Below are 21,987 nucleotides of genomic sequence, written 5' to 3' on the forward strand. Positions count from 1 at the left end.
ACCCCAAGAAGCTCTGTGGGACATGGGGACTGGGGTGTGGAAAGGACAAGGAAGAAGCTTTTCTATGTTATGTCACAAAGGGACGCCTCAAAGGTAGTGACTATATTCCAGTGCTCTTCCACAACTCCCGAGACACACCACTGCACTCTCTCTAGGTAATCCCCACAGTTCTGGAAAGCACCAAGCACACTGTGGGCATTCAGTAAATATTTAATGATAATAACAAAACAAGTTAAATATGCTAAATTTGGTGAATTATGACAAAGTGCAAACTGAGGAGTCCTTTATTAACTGGTGCAGCCTAGGTAAAGAGTAATTCTAGCCAGTATCTTCCAAAGGAAAGAAGAACCCAAACGTTCATTACTGAACAACTGATGATGCCAATATACCAAAGTCAGTTCAAAGCATAGGACAGCTGGAAATATCAAAATAAAACTATTCTTTGCTTGAAGGAATAAAGACTAGGAGTAGGTAAAATGCAGAACTAGCTACTGGATAACAGAAATGAGACTTCAAAGAGATTGCCTTCCCTCAGGTGGAAGAGCAGGTGATTAGCATCCCAAGTAAAAGTCTGCCAAAACAACTGGTCCCTGGATTTGAGAGGAACATTAAAATAGTGGAAATAACATGACACAGCATAACCCTGCTATATACTTACTCTAGAGAATGATGAAGTAAAACAAAAAGCATAAAATCCTTTGCCTCACTGTTTATCTCAGCATACAAAGCCACCATGCCCATCCCTAGACCCAGACCTTCTGGATAGAAGTGAACAGACAAGAGGATGAGCAGGGAACCCAGACCCTGTCCTATTTATACTGAACTTAAAGCCCACACATAATATAAGTGCCTTCTAAAGGCCAGACAATGCTAATGGTTGTATTTAAGTCTAGCGAAAAAAAGAAAAAAAAAAAAATTTACTTACTGTGTTAAATTTAGTAAAGTTTTAGTAATAAGTCTTAGAAAACTGTCAGCATTGGGTCCGTCAAACAAGTGTGACAGGCAAAAAGTTCAATAGAAAGAAAGAAAATAAACCAACATTATTTCCCCACTTGCTAAAATTAGGTTTTGTAACAGAATAGTCAAAAATGTATATACAAATACAAATATGGAAGACTTGTTTTTTCCATTGACACAAGAAGACTGTTTTGACTAAGTTTTTTTTTTTATTCTAAGATAAAATATAAAATCAGGCATATTAAATAATTACACAGAAACAAAAAAGTCTAGGTTAAAACACTACAGAAGTACTGTTATGACTATGCCACTAACTTGTTACATGACCACATACTAAGCAGGGTCTACTCTTTCACCCTCTCAAGAAGAAACTCAGTCTATCAAACATCTTAAACATCATGTCTAAGATTAAGATTCAGGTTTCCAAATGTTTGCATCCCTGACTTGAAACCACTCAGTCGATACATTATGTAACAACCTAACCCAGTTCGCCTCAAATGTTGACGCCCCGGCAAATCACAATTTTGTTATTTTTAATGAAAATTCTGATTTGCTACATCTGGACTTGAGCCTGAAACTGTTCATTTTTATAAGCTAGTTGTCTGCAGACCAAACCTTGAGCAGCAAGGCCCTACACTACATTTTCAAAGGACTAACTAGAGTTAAAACTTGGCAGTGCTCCTAGCAGGGAGTGCACTAGGGGTGGTATCTGCTGGAAAGCATTTGGCAACATGGTGGCCCTATTGCTCCCTCCCCCAATTTGGTGATGAAGTCAACCCTTTGTGTTCAGGAAACCTCGGGGGCCACTACAACTTCACCCTACTCAACCTTCCCCCTCTGCTATTATCATAGGCATTTCACTGCCAAGAGTACAAGGTGAAAAGCCCCACCTGAACATGATTTTGCATGTGGAGGTGGGAGTGGCAGTTGCTTGGAGCTCCACTCAGGTCCTGCTGCTACAGCAAGAAAAACAAACTCTAACCCACCAACCACCTCCCCGCCAAGTACCACCAAGAGCATCCTCACTCAGAAGTTTCAATATTGTGGGTTGCCTGATCTTGGAACATAGACTAAAGAGGAACAGGGGAGAAGTTAGTGAGCCTGTGGAAGTTACTGACTCTACTTACCTAATTCCAAAGCAACAGGGAGCAGCTGGTGAGCACTGTCCATGGCAGCCATCTCCCAGCCCTGATGCCTGACAAGGTAAACCTGAACACCTCACTTGCCCTAGTCAAGAACAGCGGTGCCTCCAAGAAGCACATTTAATACAGTTATGAGCTCCCTGATAAAAGGAATCCATTGTTGACTTTCAGACATTCACTACCACGTATATATTTTAATAAATGTGTTATGTATAAAGGGATCAGACTGCTGCCTATAATATTTCATTCATTCATGTATTCACTCATTTATTCAACAAATACTCAACACTACTGAGCAGCTAGCAAATACTGTACTAGGGGTTAGGACACAAGTGAACCATTCTGCTCTCATAGACCCTGCAGTCCAAATGTATTCTAATAATACTCACATATAATCCATACATGAACAACGTTCTAATTCTACATACACAATTGTGATTGCAATAAATACTACAAAAGAATAGGGAACTATGAAAGTATATGATAGGAGATATGAATCTGAGTCATCAGGAAAAGCTTCCCTCAGGAAGTGACATTTAAGATTGAATCTGATGCATGAGTAGGATTCAACCACACAAAAAGTTGGCCCAAGAACATGACACATGCAATGGGCAGCATGTGCAATAGCTCTGGGCATGTGTGAGAAGATGAAAGCAAACCAAAGGAGCTGAACTATAGTGAGCAAGAGGGAACCAGATAGAAAACCAGAGTTAATAAGCTCAAGACTTTGAGCTTTATCTAATACTAATGTCAACAGGTAGCCCCTAAAGAATTTTGAGCAAGGGAATAAAAAAGGCAGAATACAAAATCATTTTTAGAGTATAAACTCAATTATTTTTTAAAATGTACAGAAAAATGACTATAAGTAAATATATTTTTGAAATGTTAAATTGTCCCATTACCCTAAGACAGTAGGATTATGAATAAATATTTTTCTTTATGTATACTTTCTAAGCTTACCAAATTTATAGTGCCCATAAATTCTTCTTACAGTTAAAAAAAGAAAATCCATGTCCCCAAACACAACAGTGGGGTAGCGCCTGTCTTCCCTTGCCTCAGGCAGCCTTTCCATCAGCACACACATTTATTTGCACAACATGTCCTTGACTCCAGACTTAATCTGCTAAACACTCTATGTTACCACTCTTCTCTGCCCCTTGCCTCCACCCACTTCCAGAGCTATAGCTCAAATGACCACTTTCAACTGCTCTTCAGTACCAGGCCAATCCACAGGGTCGAGCTGTTGGCTCCATCACATTTCTAATGGAAAACACCACAAAGAATACTAATGCCCAAGGAAAAGAATTAACCCTTTAAGCATCCTAGCTAGCCAATGCTGTAGCTTAAAACAGTTTACAATGTACCGAAGGAGGAAGGGAAAAACAGCAACAAAACATAAGCATTGCAGATAATTACTTTAAATGTCTACTTGTCTTGGTTTGCAAACCCCTGAGTTTGGGACTTCAGGCTCCTACATACAGTGAATTTATACATGTTGAGAATCATATTATATAACAACCCAATTATATCTAAGTTCAAAGAGTTCAACAGATTTTTTAAAAAGCACCTTCAAAGCAAAGCATTTGAAGTTTTCAACACTGCAACAGTTTGGAATTTTCAAAAAATAGATGACTTTGTTACATAGCATCAGAGAAAAGATTCTGTTAATCAGACCACACTGAAATCTAGTGACATTCTCAGCAAAGAGCTTGAAAGTACTCCAGAATCCAGATGTTCAGACAACTTACCCTGACTTTAAAGCAAAGTGTTTACTTAGTGGTTTTAAGCTTTCCTACCTGACATTGTCTCTTTTCTAACAACTAACTTTACCCAACTTTTTCTTGCTTACCTAGTTTTTCTTTTGCGTATATTCACTTTCATGTTCCCAAGCCAAACCTGAATTTCTATATATTGAAAATGCAGAATATGATGATAAAGAAAAACATCACATAGGGAATTGAACAGCCTAACAAAATTTACTAAGTGTTACTTACTATGTGTACAGATTTTGCTTTTGTTTAAAACCATAAATTGTAAAGTATATAAAGTAAGAATAGCAGATACAAGACGGTTCAACATAAACCTAAAGCAGCATTTGATTTTATTCACTAAAGGAGCATTAGATTTCACAGATATATCCTCTAGTACTCTTCACTAGCACAGAACTCATTAGTTTTCAATATCTCACACATCATATCCAACTTAAACTCACCAGTATGGCTTGTAATGGCAGACTGAGACCTTTTAAGCCATCCATTCCAACTGCTCCTAGTAAGTGTTGCTCAAGCATTTGGCAAGCACTGAAGGGCTGAGGAAAGTAGGGGTTCTTTAGGATGTACAGTGCAGCTTTGGAGGTAGTGAAATGGAAGGAAGTAGGTAATATATTATTGGTAAATGTAAAAAAAGTCCCAATATTTGTTTTGTGTCAAAATTTTAAACATATGCCACTGCTTTTGGTATGGAATGAAACTCTGAATTAAGTTAAAGGGGAAATGGAGGAATTGGGTTGGAAATATATTAATAAAGTTGGATTCTGGTCCCAGCTCCACCACTTAATATTCTTGTGATCTAAAGCTGGTTATTGAACTTCCCTAGCCTCAGCTGCCTCTTGTTGAACTCCTAACAGCAATAGTTCTCAAGTGGGGGAGATATTGTCACCCGTGGAGCATCTGGAAATGTCTGCAGTCATTTTGGGTTGTCACAACTGGGATATTGCCACTGGCATTTAGAGACCAGGGATGCTGCCAAACATCCTACAATGCACAAGATTGCCCCTGTAACAAAGAATTATCCAGCCCACACGTCAACAGTGTCAAGGTTGAGAAACCTTGACTTACAGTATCTTTAGGCTCTAAGATTCTATAACCTATATGTCTACATGAGTTGAGAGAATTAAGTATTTGCCTTATGGGTAGAAACTTAACACAAAAGAACTAGGTGACTTGCTTAGATCAGAGTGTAAATCAGTGGCAAAACCTGGGTCTCCTCATCATCAGCCCAGTTACTGAGTTAACTACACTTGGACTCTAAGACAATTCCTTTTTCCCCAGAAGTCCAACATGAACAATTATGCCAGGAGGAAATTTTTAAAAATGTATCCAATTTAGCTAAGTCTGTAACAAGGCAGTTCAAGATTTTGCTCTCCAGTGGGTACCCCAAACCTTTAAGCAATGATTAATACTTTCTGACTCTAAAGACTTTCACTAATGCTTTGAAATAAATATGAATATAACCCATGAGAAGGAGCTGGGAGGCCAGAATGTAAAGTCCACCATGCTTTGGTTTAATGCCCAAGCATATGGTTTGTTTCAGTATTTCTTGAAAAATATATACTCTTTGGGACTTAAGCAGAGGTACTTTATTTGTTGAGTTACAGGGTGTTTTCCTTTTCTTTCGTATTCTCCCCGTTTTCCTAATATGCAAAGACAGATAGATAGATATCTCCTTCTTCCTAACACTACATGGCACAATAATCTCAGGACATGAAATTTTTGTTGCTTCATTTCACTGAGTGTTTTAGAAAAGGCAATACTAAAACTCTCAGGTAAAAACAGTCTATGGAACATGGAAGCCTATCTATTCAAATGGCATTTTCTTGTCCTTAACTCATCCATTCTTATTAGCTATTTATTTAATAAGCTGTTTATTTTTAATGTAAACTCACTGATTTACACTGGCAGTTCCTTTACTTTAAAATATGCTGGAATTTCCACTAAAATCTCTTATTATTCAAAGTTTGCTAGTTCAGGCATGAAATTTTTCCCCAGGGATAAGAGGTCTAATCTTTACTACAAATATCACTGAACCACTTTTTAAATCCAAGAATGTCAAAGAGAAACTTTTCTTCTTTACTCACGAAACTTAAAACTAGATTTTTGTTTTTTTAGAAAAACTCAGGACAATCTGTACTTTAGATAAAATATTTTTCCAACATAGGAAAAATGAATTTTAAAACTTGCTGTATCATCAAAATAAACCATAAGAGAAGCTTTTATAAGAGAAGGTTCCCCTAAATTAGGAATGTAACCTAAGTTTTGGAAAACCAGAGGGCTAATGTTCTCTCAGAACTCAGAGGGAAGAAAGCAGAGAATGACAATATTTTACATTTGTATAACATTTTATAATTTCCAATACCACCGTCACACAAAATCTCATTTGGTTCTTGTAACAATCTTGTAAAGTGGGTATTATAATCCCCTCTCTAGATTAAGAGTATAGGGCTCAGACATGGCAGGAGACTATTAAAACCTCAAAACTAGAAAGCATCAGATATCAAAGTGTAAACCAGATCTTCTAACTCCAAATAAAATAAAGATTTAAGAAATAATAAAATGAAGATTAAGAAACACACAAACTAGTTCATGGCTTCTTATCTGTCAAGGCTGTAATATGTTTGAACAGAAATCCTTGTCAGCCCCCTCTGAAATAGCTAGTGAAGTACCTGCCCCCTTCCCAAACTCACCACTAAAGAACAGAAACTCCTTATGCTGCACTGTTCTCTTATCAACGAGTATCTGTCTACCTATTACGTCCCACAAGACCGGGTTTCTGTCCTGAAGTCACTGACTATTTAAAAAGTCAAGATTCACACACAGAAATAATATATTTCCATTAAAGATTTAAATTAGTGGGTCAATATAACACCAAAGAATATGATTCAAGGAAGACTATGATTAGAATAGTCATAGTGGAGCCTGAAGCATATCCAATTTTGAGTTCCTCACTAGGAAAACAAATACGAAATTATGAATACAAAATTAGGTACAAAGTGAATATTAAGAATGAGAACAAAAATCACAAAAAAATTATAAATTCTAAAAGCTGGCAACATAAATAACACAAAATCTAGAAAAATAACATTATTTTTATTAATTCCTTGGTCCCTACAAATCTTTCCTACATGTTTTGGGATCTTTGATCACCTCATCATATGCCAGTGATTTTGTAATATTGTCTAGGGAAATAACAGAATAATTAAGACTTCCTTGAGCATGGTTAATCAAAAGATTTAATATTAATAATTTAGAAAGGTTTCTTTCTACTTCACAATTCACTATCGGTAATATCATGGGAAAATGCAGTATTCATTATTGCAAATCATGCAGGGTTTTAAAGACTTGTTAAATTTGGGAAAACCTCTATTTAAAGTCTCTTTTCACATTTAAGTGGGAAGATCTGGGGGCATTTCAAGTTTTCTTGTAGCGTGACTAACTGTAAATACTATTTGACATGAGAAAACTCATCACCCAGTTTTTCAACCACATCCTCACTGCTGTGGCATCATACAGGGCGTCCCAAAAGTTGCCAATACATAAGGAAAATGGGAAATTATAGCTAAATGTACCTTTATTTACAAAATTTTTCCTGTGTAGTCTCCATACAAAGGAAAAATTTCGTGATGAATATTTTCTAAATAAAGGTACATTTAGCTACAATTTCCCATTTTCCCTATGTACGGCGACTTTTGGGACACCCTGTAGAGGCACAATAGTGGCACTCACCATGAGCCCTGTAACTTCATGCCACAATCCTAAATGAGTCAGACGACACGGCAGAATATTCCTGGAAGCCATTCCAACACTGAGATGACCAGCAATAACCTACACATAGCAGTGGCTGTGGCCCACGTAAATGAACCCACTAACCCAAACTGAATATGATCCCAACCCCACTCCAGCATAAGGAGAAGCATGACGAGGGGAGGCAGAGTGGAAGAAGAGAACAGTCTTAACTGACTGTAGCTAAAGCATCTTACTTTTGTAAATTTGAGGACACACTGCTAGCATAAAATCCAGGGCCTTGTAAGGGGTTCTCTTTGCAAGTGAGGGGCCCTAAAGCCTTTCTGATGAGCATCATTTTAAATTTGCCTTTGAATAATTAAGACTCAAATGAATTGTAGCATAGTAATAATAGAAGTAGCAGCAGCAGCAGCAGTTAGTAATCATAAATCTCTACCACTTATTGATGAAAAACAAAACCTAACACTGAGAGCTTACTCCTATGCCAGACACTCTGCTAAGCACTTCACATGAATTATTTAATTTTAATTTTACTGTATTAATTAGGGTTATTTCTGCTACTACTTAGACACTTTGATAGATACATAGTCACTGTTCGCAAAACAACCTACAAAGCTGTATATTATTAATACTACTCTTTTATAGATAAAGAAATTGACTTCAACAAGTCATACAACAGAGCTGAGATTCAAACCTTGGTCTAGCTATGCTCCTTCCTAATAAAGAGGAATTCAGAAGAGGAAGCGATCACCTCAGTCTAGAGATCTTTAAAGTCTTTACAGAGAAGTATATGAAGCTGGATACTGGGGGGTGAACGAGAAGGTGGGGCCCTGCATTTGGGGTAGAGGGCCATGAAAACAAAAGAAGAGAAAGGGTAATGCCAGGGTTATTCAGAAGACAGTGATGAAATCATCCACAGAGCCAAAGGCCATGCTACAAATCTTGTGATTTCCCCAATAGTAAATGAATCAGCTAAATTCTTAGGACCATTTTTCTCCTTTTTACATAGTTATGACCTTGTAAAAGAAAAGGAAAAAGCAAGATTTCCCTAGACTCCAATTCCATCTCCCCAGTTTCTCTATGGAAAGGGCAGATGTGGACATGCAAAGAAGTGCCCCATCTCCCTCATTCAGAAAGCCAAATCCAGTGATTTCTCTCTTGAGGTAGGATGACGTCCACTGGAAACCCAGCATGTCACATTATTATTCTACTATAAATTAGGTATAGAAAAGGACAAGTCATGAGGCTTAAAAATGAAGCCTCTAAGCTCCAGTTAATTTTCTTCCTCAAGGTTTCATTAGAAGAGCTTTAAAAAAAATGTGAGCTAAAAGGTGCTGCTCACACATTAGAATAAAAGCAACCAAAGTTTTAACAGATTTACTCTGCACATAAGAAATGTACTTGACGAGAAAAGCATAGAAAGTAAAATCTGTGAGTTCAAGAGAGAACAAAACACAAAACATACTCCTCAAAAAAGTTACCTGACTCTGAACTCACTCTAAGGAATAGTTTGCTGTCATTTGCAAACAGCATGTGGGATACTAGCCACAGGGCAGTAAGGGGAGAAAATATTTGTTCTGGCTTCAACAAGGTGCACTTCCCTCATCCAGTGTTACAAAACACCCTCACCCCGCTATTGCATAAATTAGAGAAAGCAAGGTAGAGTGAGGGAGAAAAAAAGACAGGGAGAGATCTGCCACAAATGGACACCAGAGGTACACAAAAGAGGCATTCCAGCAATAATTTCATCTCAGCATTTTGTTGTTTTTCATATGGCTTAACTCTGCCTACCTCTTGGAGCTGTAGTAACATGATAAAACACTGTGAAAACCATAGAATTAAGCATCTCTAAAATTACATTGTATACTTGGTTTTTCAATTTTAATCAAAGTCTCAACTCAGACCTACCTCTAGAGAGTAATTTAAATTGAAAATGTACAGAGAATATGACCAGATGTTTGACACTAACAGTCATCATTTATAAAATTATCTTAACAGAAAAGTCAGGCTTCAATGGAATTAATGGAATGAAGAAAAAACAGAATAAAAAAATAATACTTTTATATATCAGTCCCCCCAAATAGTACATAAAATGTTTTATGTACGTGCATAAAGGTACTTTTTTGGAGGAGAGGGTCCATAGATTTCATCTTTTCCTATAAAGTATTCAAAACATAAGCTACTTCACTGATATTCCCTCAAGATGGAAAACAGTGCCTGGTAAATAAAAAACACTGAGGTATTTGTTCTTCCTGAGCCACTGCTCTAGAGATTCAGAGCTAAAGTTCTAAATTCATTCTTTATGGACCAGTGGACTTATAAGGTAGACCAAATATGGTCAGAGTCAAAACTTCATAATTCAATCTGCTTAGAAATCAGACTGAATTAAAAATACCAACTAATTAGCTATCCACTCATTCTTCCTAATAAACAAACACAGAACTCTTAAAACACCAGATCTACTAAGGTTGTAGAGATTTAAAAAAACAAACAAAAAAACCCCCACAAACCCTGAGGCTCTGAAAGACAAGCTTTTCCAACCTCTTAGAGTAGAGGAGGGCTTTAAACCAAGTTTACCTGACTCTAAAGTACATCTAAGCTTTTAAAAGTGGAAGAGATTTCTGTTGACTAGGTTTTCAAAACCTTCAAATGCAATTATAATTAACAAATATGAACTAATTAATCAGCTAAAAATTCTTTTACATGCCTATAAAATCACTTCTTTGGATCTAAAACTCGTATAGCTAAAGTGGGTTATCTAATAACAAAGGGAAAGAAATGTGGATATTTGGTGGTAGTGCGAGAGAGGTGGGGTTTAAATTATTTTCAAGTGATTTGGATTAAAACCAATATTATTTCCCCAAGGTCCAAAAAATGAATCACATGCAAAACTGGGAAACGAATCCAGAATGCATAACACCCACGATGCTGTGCTTCCTCCTTCACCCAGAAGAGTATCTAAAAGATGGCAAACAATGGAGCCTTCCAGAGACGTAGTGGGTGGTTTTTGTCCTCACAATACATTGGGCTGAGCCTTTCAGTAAACCAGCATTTCATCCAGTAGAAATCAGAATCTCAGATTTCATCTGGAAACTCAGGGTTACCTTTGGACTTTGCCTCTGAATGTCTTCACCTACATCTGTTACTAGCAGAGTAAGTAGCTGCTGTTTCAGGTGGCTCTCTAGGGAGAATAGCTGTAATTCTCCAAATTTTAAGTTGCTGGATCTTGAATGATAGATGTTTTCTTCTCAGACAAACTGATCCAAAGACAAAGATTATAAATTGTAGGACTGGGAGTATCTTTAAAATAACAGAGCCCTGTTCTTAAAGCAACGATTCTTAGCAAGAGGCATACAACCCTTCTCAGGAAGCATATCAGAACACCCCAGGGGTGTATACAAGGAAATAACAGCAAATATTTTGAGTTTATTTTATAATTGGAAAAAAAAAACCCTAAACATTACCCTCATAATATGAACATTTAAAGAAAAGTATGCTCCTTTATGTTAATCAAAACGGGGAATAGGTAAAGAAAAGTTAAGATTCCTGTTTCCAGAAGTATAGTAGGTTAGATACTCCAAAGGGCCTTTGTACTTAACAACTAGTCCTGCATAAACTATAGTTTTTACTGCATCTCTGGGCTCACAGAAGGTGGGGGAATCTTTAAAAGGACAAACCAAAATAGCTATGGGCTGAAATGAGAAAGCAGTATGATGGGCGGCTGATGTTGCCCTGAGGGCAAATGGTCATTTTAACACTTCAGTAGGGAGACTGAGACTGAGATTTTTAAATTATGCCAGAGATCCTGAAAGGGCTAGAGTCATGCCAGGAGTGGAGCCCTGGCACTCAGTGGAAGCACGTGCTCTCAAGAAAAAGCCTCCTTGGATTAGGCCTAGATACTCAGAGATTAAAATCAACCAAATATCACCCTCCAAGCACAGAAATAAACCACCATATCTAAGAGTCATAAGAAACAACAAACAATAAATAGATTTAGATCCCCAAGAACTTCAGATATTTGAAATACCAGACATGGAACATAAAATAGCTGTACATAAAATATTTTTAAAAATCCAAAAAGGAGTGAAACTAAGCAAGCAAAAAGAGACCAGATTATAAAAAGCACTAAGCAAAATTTTAGAAATAAATAACATAATTGGTAGAAAAAGTTCATGCATTGATTAGATAATACATTAGATACAATAGAAAGCAGTAGTAGTTAGCTGTAAAACAAAAATGAATAAGAAACCCAGAAGAGAACAAGAGACAAGAACATGAAATTATGACAAGAAGGTTAACAGTATTGGAGGGCAGAATGACAAAATATGTTTAATCAGAGTTTCAGAAGGAAAAAATTAAGAAAATAGAAGCTAGACAATATTTGAATGGATAATACCCGCGAATTCTCAGGAAAGAAATTCACAGATACACAAAGCACAACATATAACAGGTGGAATAAATGAAAAGAAATTCACCCCATATACCTTGTAGCAACATTTCAGAATGCCAAAAACAAAGAAAGGATCTTTAAAATAAATGGAGAGAAGACAGGAAACCTAGAAAAGACTGAAGATATGAATGACTACAGACTTCACAACAGTAATAAAGAAAACCAAAAAGCATATATAGTCCAAGTTCTAAAACAAAATAACTGTCAACCTAAAATTATGTATGCAGGCCAGGGTGGGGAACCTGCGGCCTTCTGATTTTAAGATCGTTCTTTTTTAAGCACTAAAGGAGGTAATAAAAGCTTCATCTTTCTCTGCTGCACCCCTTTTAATAAAAGGATTTGTTCTGTAAAATTTGAATTCAGTCAAAAGGACACATTCATGGATCCAGAAGGCCACATGTGGCCCCAAGGCCACAGATTCCCCACCCCCTACCTAATAAAGTCCAAATTTCTTAGTCTGGCATTTAAAGTGCTTTATGATCTAGTTACTTGCCAAAGTTCTCTTCGATGGCCAATCTGGCTCCTCAATTTACTGTGACCTTGGGCCAGGTAATTAGCCTGCCTGAGGCTCAGATTCAGTATCTGCAAAATGAATCCTATAAAAGTGACTACTAAGACCAATTAAGTATATAAAACTAGATGGTATAGCAAAACAAAACAAAAGACCAATTAAGATAGTTCAGGTACTATGGACTGAATGTTTTGTGTCCCCCTGAAACTCACAGGATGAAACCCTAACCCCTGATGTGATGGTATTAGGAGGTGGGGGCCTTTGGAAGATAACCAGATTTAGATGAGGTCATGAGGATGAAGCCCCCTTCATAGCATTAGTGCCCTTATAAGAAGAGACATCAGAGCTCTCTCTCTGTCCACCACATGTGGACACAATCATCTGCAAGCCAAAAACAGGACCCTTACCAGGAACCAAATCTGTAGGAACCCTGACCTTGGGCACCCAGGCTCCAAAACTGTGAGAAACAAATGTCTATTGTTTAAGCCACCCAGTTTGTGATATTCTGTCATAGAAGCCCAAGCTAACTCAGACACCAGGTAAAGCAATCAGCACAATGCCTGGCACATAGTTTTCAATACCTGGTGGCTGTTATTACTTATCACTACAATAATAGCTTGCTGGTCACAAAACATAACATCTGCATTTCCAAGTCTGGGCCTTTGTTCATATTATTTCTTCCACTTTTATGGCTATCACCACACCCATTTCCCCAAATCTGCATTTATGGCAATCAAAAATTATCCCTAAAAGTCCAGCTCCTTCTTGAAATTCTCCTCTACCAGGCCAACCCAGACTGAGTGCTCTCACTTCTAAACACATAAAATACTTACCCTAATGCTGCTCTGTTAGTTAACTACCTAAACTATGTGTTCCTCCTGGTAAGGGAAGCATTTTCTTAAATTTCCCAATTTACCATGGAAAGCTTTGTGGCCATAAAAACAGAAAACTGCCAAATAAATATGAATTGGCTGATTAAGTTTTGGTACCTTGATAAAGATACTTTAGAGGAAAAACATGGGGGGAAAAAAAACCCAACATGCAGCTGTCTTAGGATTTGCTGTATTCTCTGTAAGCCTCCAGACAGCTGCACTTCATTCTGAAGACATTAAATATTTTCCTTAGAGAAAGACATCCAACAAGGAAGTCCATGTTGGGCAGGAAGAAGTGATAGGGTACATCAGCTGACAGCTCACTTCAGGAAACATCTTTCAGCGTCTACTTCCAACGGAAGTCAATTTGACCCTGTATTTTTACTACCCAAGAGGAAAAAAACAGAGATCCTCCAGGGGTTGCCCAGCTGGCACACAGTAGGTGCTCAATAAATGTCAACTGACTATGAAGAGGTGAACCAAGGCATGAACTCAGATTATTTTGTTTGTTCCAAAAGAAGGGGGGAAGCGGGTACTCTTAGCAGTTCTCTTTAAGTTTTCCAGCTAGCCGTTTTGCTGAGGATGCTACAGCCGACTCCCCCACCCAAAAGCCAGTGACAACTAATCTCTCAAATGAGTTACAAAAAATACATGATCAAACAACTGAGCTTCAAGTCAGTCCCTCCTTCATCCACTGTGGCTGACATTAAGAAGCTAGAAAAAGGCACAATCCACACGCTATCACATTAAACTAAACAAATTAATTTTTCCCATTACTAGTGCCAAATTTTAAATTCCACTATTGTATCTACTGGAAGCCAAAACAAAATGCAACTTTTTTCATTATGCAAAAAATATCCTCCTCATTAAAGAACACTTGGAAGACAAACAAAAGAATAAAAGAATCAGTCAGGAAAACAAATAAGTAGTAAGCAATAAGCCATAAGACCTACCACTCAGAAACAGACCCTGCCAACATTTTGGTTCATTTTCTTCCATTCATTTTCCCGTAAGAATAAGATGTTTTATGTAATTGTAATCATACACTATATACTGGTATACCTGCAGCTTGCAACACTTAAATTATATCATAAGCATTTCTCCATCTTTTCTCCTTCTTAACCTTGTAAACTGCATAAAGTAGATAGCAGAAAGAAGATTTTGAAATTAAATCAAGTCAAGAAATACTTACCATTCTCCTTCATCCACAGCAACTAGTGTAGTAAAAACTGAGACTTTCCAAAAGTCCCTAGGACGGTTGTAATTAAGATACATAAAAAATGCCTAGGTACACAGGCAATATTTAAGAAATGTTAACTGACTTTCAAGTGAGAAAGAAAGACAAACTGAATATTTACTAGAGTCACCTCTGGAAAGATATAAAAGAAATCAAATTCAGCCTCTATTTCCAACAAACTTTTAATATCACTGAGAAGACACAGTGGACTGACACCCAACAACTAAAGTCCAGTGTAATTCAGCATGCTGTCACCCGGGCTCATTAAGGGCTGGGGATGTTTTATTCATTTTGCACCCCCAGCATGGAGCACAGTGCCTGGTATATCATAGATACTCAGTAAATCTCTGTTGTACTGAAATGAACTACAGACTGAGATCTATGCTTATGTAGAGATAGGAAGGATAATTGCGAGCTGAGGTTGTCATATTACATAGCATGGCAGAATTTGACTTTGAGAATAACTTGCAGAAAGAAGGCTGAACCACAGAAGCCTTGGGATACTCTGAAAATGAAAGGAGACATAAAGAAAAATATTTATATAGTCCTAATTTTATTAAATAGTTTGATGTTTCTATACAAGCAGCACTGAAACCTCTGCTGTCCACATTAACTACTCACGGGAAATATAATATATATCACATAATAGATACTACCTAAAAGCAAAAAAAACACACGAACACAAAATACTACAGTATTCAGTGAACATCAGAAACAAGGGCTAATTCTCAGGAAGTTTTCTGTGTGCCGCAAGTGGCAAGAGACAGTTAAATTGAGGCTTTAGTTCTCTGTATAGAGTACCATAGTGAATACTGTCCTTGCTAAACTAGGTGTAAAAGAATGTGCTTACCAAAACTTTCTTTCAGGATCTCTTTATACTCCAGTGGAGTTATTTGCATATACTGCTAGCATTCAGAGACAAAGATTGGAAATTTGTATTCAACCCTAACAGCATCACATTCACACCACCTAATTATAAACATATCTTAAAAGAGAATCCAACTTCATGACTAGGGCATCATTCAGCACACTCCACACATCCTAATTTCATTCACACAGATTTTCCTTTCTTTTACCCCACTTGTGCTTTAAAAAAATTCAAAGAATTTATGGAGAAGGAATTTGTTAATATCACATCTCTAACAGCTGCTAGTTGAATGTACTAAATCCATAGCTGCTTCTGTTACATTATGTGGCCATCTCAGAAGATATGCTTGATAAAAGTCTGATTTCTTCCAAAGAACTGATTCAACCTACCCTATGAGGCTGCCTTAAGAGCAAGTTTCATAGAGCTTAGGAGTTGTGTGAATGATAATTCTGTCTGGATGTAATACTGCAATTACTATGATTAAATATCTCTAGTAGCTATCCACTCAGTCTCTCCAGTCTGAAGCACTCAAGAACAAATGCCCATCAACAAGTCATTTGGGAAGGAGCAGCTGATATGAAGTATTGCATGCTTTCAAGGCAGGTGTTCTTTGTTTTTCTTAAAACACGAACAGAAGTCTGACAATAATTATACCTGTCAGACAATTAAGAAAAATTAAAACAACATAAAAGAATATGCCATTCCAAAAAAATGTTTCAGTAGTCCAAACAAACACAAATGGAAAAAATAAAGTTTTTTTCCAAAAATTTCCTGGAAATTTTTATTTTCAGATTTTGATAAGCTTCAGCACACAAATTGTCTTATCCCAAAAATGCAACCTGTTACTGTTTTAATTTTAAATGTAACACTTCTCTCTAGGACCTCAAAGATTTGGAAACTTAGCAGTAATTACTACATAATCATTCAAAAAGACATGAAGCATAACATTTGTAAAGCTGAATTGCACCTGTCATGAATTCAACAAAAGAATATTTTATACACAAACTACATAGCTTTGAACACTTGATAATTTGGTTAAACTGATGAGAACTCCACTATTAAATGCAATAATACAGCTAACCAAAAATTGGATTAACATAAATAATAGAAAGATTTCCATATATACCATCCTGGGCAAGTTTCTGAATCTCCCCACACTTCTATTTCTTTATCCACAAAATGGGCAAAATAATAGTAACAACCTCTTAGAGTTGTTATCAAGATTCAATGAATCAATACATATTAAATTTTTATAATAGAGCCTGGCAAAGGGTAACTGCTAAAGAAATGTCTGCTATTATATCAGAAACAGAAAAATTTTAAATGAGAGTAATAAATAATAATAGTGATTGAAAAAATAATCTTAAAAAAATTTAAAAACACAGTTGTCATGACCTGTGGAACAATAAAGTTTTAAAGTATGCTTAGGATACAAACCAAATAATTAAAAAAGAGCCCCCTACTAAAAAAAGATAGCTACATACCTTCAAAGTGGATTAATACATTCTACAACCTTGATTCTTTGCCATTAGTCCTAGTTTGCAAAATTTGATCCTTACCCCTATTCTCTGCAGGTAAATTCCAGCCCTTAGTAGCCAGAAGCCACAAAACTAGCCCCTCTGGGAAAGCAAAATCTGAAGCTAAGGGTGCGAAGCTCTTAGCATTTTCTAGTTTTATTAACAAACTACCAGGTTGAAACTCATTCCTGAACTAAACTGCCAAATGTTTCTGCAATAAAAACTGCAAAATTTCATGTGAACAGACCGTTTCAACAATAGGGAGTTGTTCTAGGCTGGTGAATAGGATAGTGTCAGTGTGACCAACACAGCGCGTGCTGGACATTCCTGACACCCTTGTCCCCTGCCTAGCCTTTGATCACTTATATCTTCCAACCACATCTGGTTTTGGAAATCACGTTCAGGCAAAATATATGGACACCATCTACATACTGAAACTCATCCTTTGTCACAGAGCCCTGTTTCTAGCACTTCTGACCCAGACTCTCACTTTTTACTCCCATCATCACGAGCATCCCATCAGAATAAGCACCAAACACAGGAACGCTGTGTTTTCCTAAGTCTATCCAGCCTCACTCCAGAACAGTCCTTTCATGTTTTAATTTGTATGTTCTGGAAAACATCAAGGGATGACAGTGGCAACTAAGCCAAACGATAAAATGACCTAAGGACTGAAAAAGGTCCTGGTCCGGTTACCAGCGGATGCCCGCCCGGGGAAGAAGTGTGGTGTAGTGCTTTAAGGTAGACATGAGTTTGAGTCTTCTCCACTACTCAGAATCCAGCCTTGGAAAATAGACTTCACTTGACTCTGCAAATGCGTTAATAAAACGCACCTCAAGACTAATTTTACCAAGCATATTAAGGAAAAAAGATTGCAAACATTTAAAAGATGAGATTTACAAAGCATTTTTTCATGTCCTACTTATTTAAAAGGGGTATACTGACAATGTGAAATAACTTACGAATAAAAGGAAAAGTTTATCCCATAGTCAGATAAAAAATAAATAAGTAAAATAAAACCCACCTCACAAAGTTGTTGAAAGGAGTAAATGAGATAATGGAAGTGCCTAGTATATAGTACATGCTTACTAAATGGAAGCTATTTTAGTCCTGTCCAATTGTCCAGGGATATGCAGATCTAATGAGAATTCCAACAATGGGAAAGAAATGAACAAAACTGCCAAGTTTATGAGTATGTCTTGATCAAATGGCCCAAATGCTATTTCCAAGTCTGTGTGGTCTCTTCAGCCAGGCGGAGGCAAAAAAGGTTGATATCCAAGCGTTTTACTTCTAGGAAGGGAAAGCAGTTCCTTTGTTTATGGCAAGAGTCAAATATTAACAGCAGATCCCCAGACGGCTGTGACCAACAAGCTGGACAAGCCCCGGGAGGGAGTTCTGCCTCGTTGGTACTTCGCAACGCCCCTCCCTCACTGCCCACTTCTCCTGGGCACGGCACTGCTCCGCAGTGTCTTCTAGCAAGTTCCCAAGCCCACGCCGCGGCGGCCGCAGTCCTTCCACGAGGCCGTGCCCACCGCCTGGGGTGAGTGCACCGCCAGGGATCAGCCCCCCGCCGGGTCAGGCCCCTCCCCTGCCCGGGACAGGCCCACCGCCCCAGTCGATCCCACCACCGGGAATGAGCCCACCGCGTGGCACAGGGTCCCCCGCCCGGGTCACACCACCGCCCGGGATCAGCCTGCCACCGGACTGGACCACCGCCCGGGACAGACCCACTCCCCGGGACGGGCCCCTCGCCCGGGACTAACCCCCGCCAGGGTCGAGCCTCCTGGGCCTCCCACGGGCCCCTGCCCGGACCCAAGCCCGGATCCCGCCCCCTGCCGCCTGGGCCCCCGCCTCTCCGGCCCGGGACCCCCGGAGTCCTCGGAGCCCGGACCGCTATTCCCGCCCCTGCTGGCTCCAGCCGTTTCGGCCCGGTCTGCTTCCCTTACCCTCAGACCCTAGTCTCCCAAGGCGGAAACGCACAAACCCACCCCTGAAAAGCAGCAACAGGAAGAAGTCGGGCAATCGGGCGCAGAGCCGGAGTCCTAGCCGCCGCCTCAGCGCCATGTCGAGGGGAGCTGAGGGGCCCGCGGCCGCGCGGCGCACACAGTAGTCTCCGCGCGCATGCGCCCCGCTGCCGAGACCCTGCGACCCGCCCCCAGTTACCATAGCGACCACCAGGCCCGGCCGAGCCGGCACCATGGTAACAGAGGAAGCTGAAGTCTGGTTGCTATGGATGCAGCGATGCTCTGGATCGGGGCCCAGGGGGTCTCTTTCAAGGAACTTGTGGAAAGAGAGTAAGGAAGCATGTTCAAGAGTGGGGCGAGGTAGACTTCTATAGCTGTAGAATAAAAACATCACTACAGGTCGGAGAAGGAACACTCCATGAAACGGTGGGAAATGAAGTGTCTCTTATTTTACAAATACGGATGCAGCCCAGTTATCTTGGAAACATTATTGCCTTCACATCTTTTGGGCCCCCGATTCCAGATTCGATGGAAGGAAAAGGCGCTGAAATTTGCTTAAAACATAATCAAGACATACATTATACAGCACATAAAAGCAATGTCTTGCTAAAATAAACATAATTTGTGTCTGTGGTAGATCAAAAACAGGATGGTATACCCAACAGTTTAATCTACAAAAATACAGGCTAAGTCTTTGCTCTGATTTTTGAATACTGAGAGATGGCAAGACTAGGGAAGAAAATGGAGCAGAATATTATGAGGACCAGCAGACAAGAGGAAGAGAAGAATAAAATGAACCTGAAATTGGTCAGGAGAATTTGAAGTCTCTTTTAATACTATGGAAAATCCTTGAAAACCTTTTATTATTTTATCTCGTATACAAGTAAATCCCCTAGTATAGAAAGTTGTTCCCAGAAACAACAGAATAACAACAGAATTCTGAGCATAATTATTGGTAAAATATGCCAGAGTTTCAACAACTAATATTTTTTAATATTTAACTTAAGGACTTCAATTTTTCACAAAGTCATTCTATATTTTTTGATATTTTTATTTTTTTGCAACATAGAACTGTTTATATATAATATATATACTTGATTTATATGTATATACATGCCAAGAAGCATGAAACAGATCGAGATTGTTGCCAAAGATATTCTTCAACTTTCATCACTATATAATCTTCTTTTTAAGTCTTTATAATTGTTCAAAACTTTATGTGAATTAATTACCTTCTCAAAAATCTCATAAAGACAGATTGAAATTATAAAATAAAACCCAGTCACCTATCATGATTTTATTTCTTTTCTTTCCAAAACCTTCTTTGTGTTTCAGGTCACCATGTACCAAAGTCACAAGTAAAGTGTGTAAAAGTTATTTTATAATGGTGGCCTCTCTCCCTTCATCAAACACAAAATAGAGAAATTGAAAAGAAGAAAATTCTTTTTAGGCCCACTGACTTTTTTTTTTTTTTTTTTTTTACTTTTTTTTTTTTTTGAGACAGAGTCTCACTTTGTTGCCCGGGCTAGAGTGTCATGGCGTCAGCCTAGCTCACAGCAACCTCAAACTCCTGGGCTCAAGTGATCCTTCTGCCTCAGCCTCCCGAGTAGCTGGGACTACAGGCATGTGCCACCATGCCCGGCTAATTTTTTATATATATTTTTAGTTGTCCAACTAATTTCTTTCTATTTTTAGTACAGACGGGGTCTCGCTCTTGCTCAGGCTGGTCTCAAACTCCCGACCTCGAGCAATCCACCTGCCTTGGCCTTCCAGAGTGCTAGGATTACAGGCGTGAGCCACCACGCCCGGCCACTGACATTTTTTTCTGTTCTCTTTTCTCTTCTATTCCCCTTAGCTCCTGGTCACATGGCCAGGCGTATTTACCTAACTGAAGGAACCATTTTGATTACTTGGGAAATGTGAGATGGCCTTTGACTGTGGACAGACTACAGTTTTCAGACACCAGTGCCTCTTTTCTCCCACTGAATTTCCTGTGTTTGCATTGTGTAATGGTCTGTCTGTTAAATGGTCTTCTCTGCTAGGGAATCTTTTGAAACTCAGACTCAGATTACAAAGCAAGGCTGCATGAATATTCTATAAGGGGCAGAGATTCTTAGGAGAGTGGATGGCAGGTGCTTCATTGTAAAACATTGCTTTCCTCCACACATGGATTCCGCATGTCATTACTGGTGGCTGAGACATGATCCTGGAAAGGAAGCTTAACTAGGAACGTGGTAGGGCAGGGTGGGACACATGTGTCTGCTCCTCCTTAGGATTTCGTTGTTCCCTAGAGAGCTCTAACACTGTTCGGAAGGGAACCAGAGCTCAATGAGGCCAGAAGCAAAGCTCTGGAAGTATTCCGTGAGCCAGGCTGAGGAGTCTGTCACGGCATAGCCATATGGGTATGCTCATTTCTAACGTGTGGCTTACAGAGGAGACATACATTTCTTTCAAAAGCTCAGGGAACTAAATACGCTTGTGCTGAACATAAACAAAAGCACTTGCAATACTTTTCAATACAAACACAAAGTGCAAATCAAATGGCAACAAATAGTGGGGTTTTCTGTGAGACTTGCCTCTGGGCAGACTTGAGGAGTCTGTTTTGGGTTTTTTTATTTCAAAATATTAAGGGGGTGCAAATGTTTCTGGTCACAGGTAGTTTTTATAATGCTTAAGTCAGGGCTATTAGTGTGCCCATCACCCGAATAGTGTTCATTGTACCTGTTAGGTAGGTTTTTACCCATTCCCTCTCTGGTTTTTGTAAACTTGGGGAAAGTTACTTAACTTCCCTAAACCTTGGATTCTTTGTCTGTAGAATAGGGACAATAATACTCACCTCAAATGGTCATTGTGAAGATTATGTGAAATTAACACCTGAAAGATACTAGGTGCTCAATAAATGTTCGTTACCTATGCTTCTTCCCTTTCCTGCTATTTTGGTTCAGATCAG

General features: G+C 38.7%; 1 protein-coding gene across 1 annotated transcript in view; it reads right to left on the bottom strand.

Moving 5' to 3' along the window:
* Positions 1 to 19,272, bottom strand: part of JAM3 (junctional adhesion molecule 3) — a 63,951-nt gene extending 44,679 nt beyond the window's left edge. Inside the window, exon 1 of the mRNA XM_069468672.1 lies at positions 19,062 to 19,272. Coding sequence (XP_069324773.1) covers positions 19,062 to 19,272 — 211 coding nt within the window. The remainder of the gene's footprint in view (positions 1 to 19,061) is intronic.
* Between the last annotated feature and the right edge of the window lie 2,715 nt (positions 19,273 to 21,987).

Source organism: Eulemur rufifrons, chromosome 6 (genome assembly GCF_041146395.1).
Source record: "Eulemur rufifrons isolate Redbay chromosome 6, OSU_ERuf_1, whole genome shotgun sequence".
Taxonomy (NCBI): Eukaryota; Metazoa; Chordata; class Mammalia; order Primates; family Lemuridae; genus Eulemur; species Eulemur rufifrons.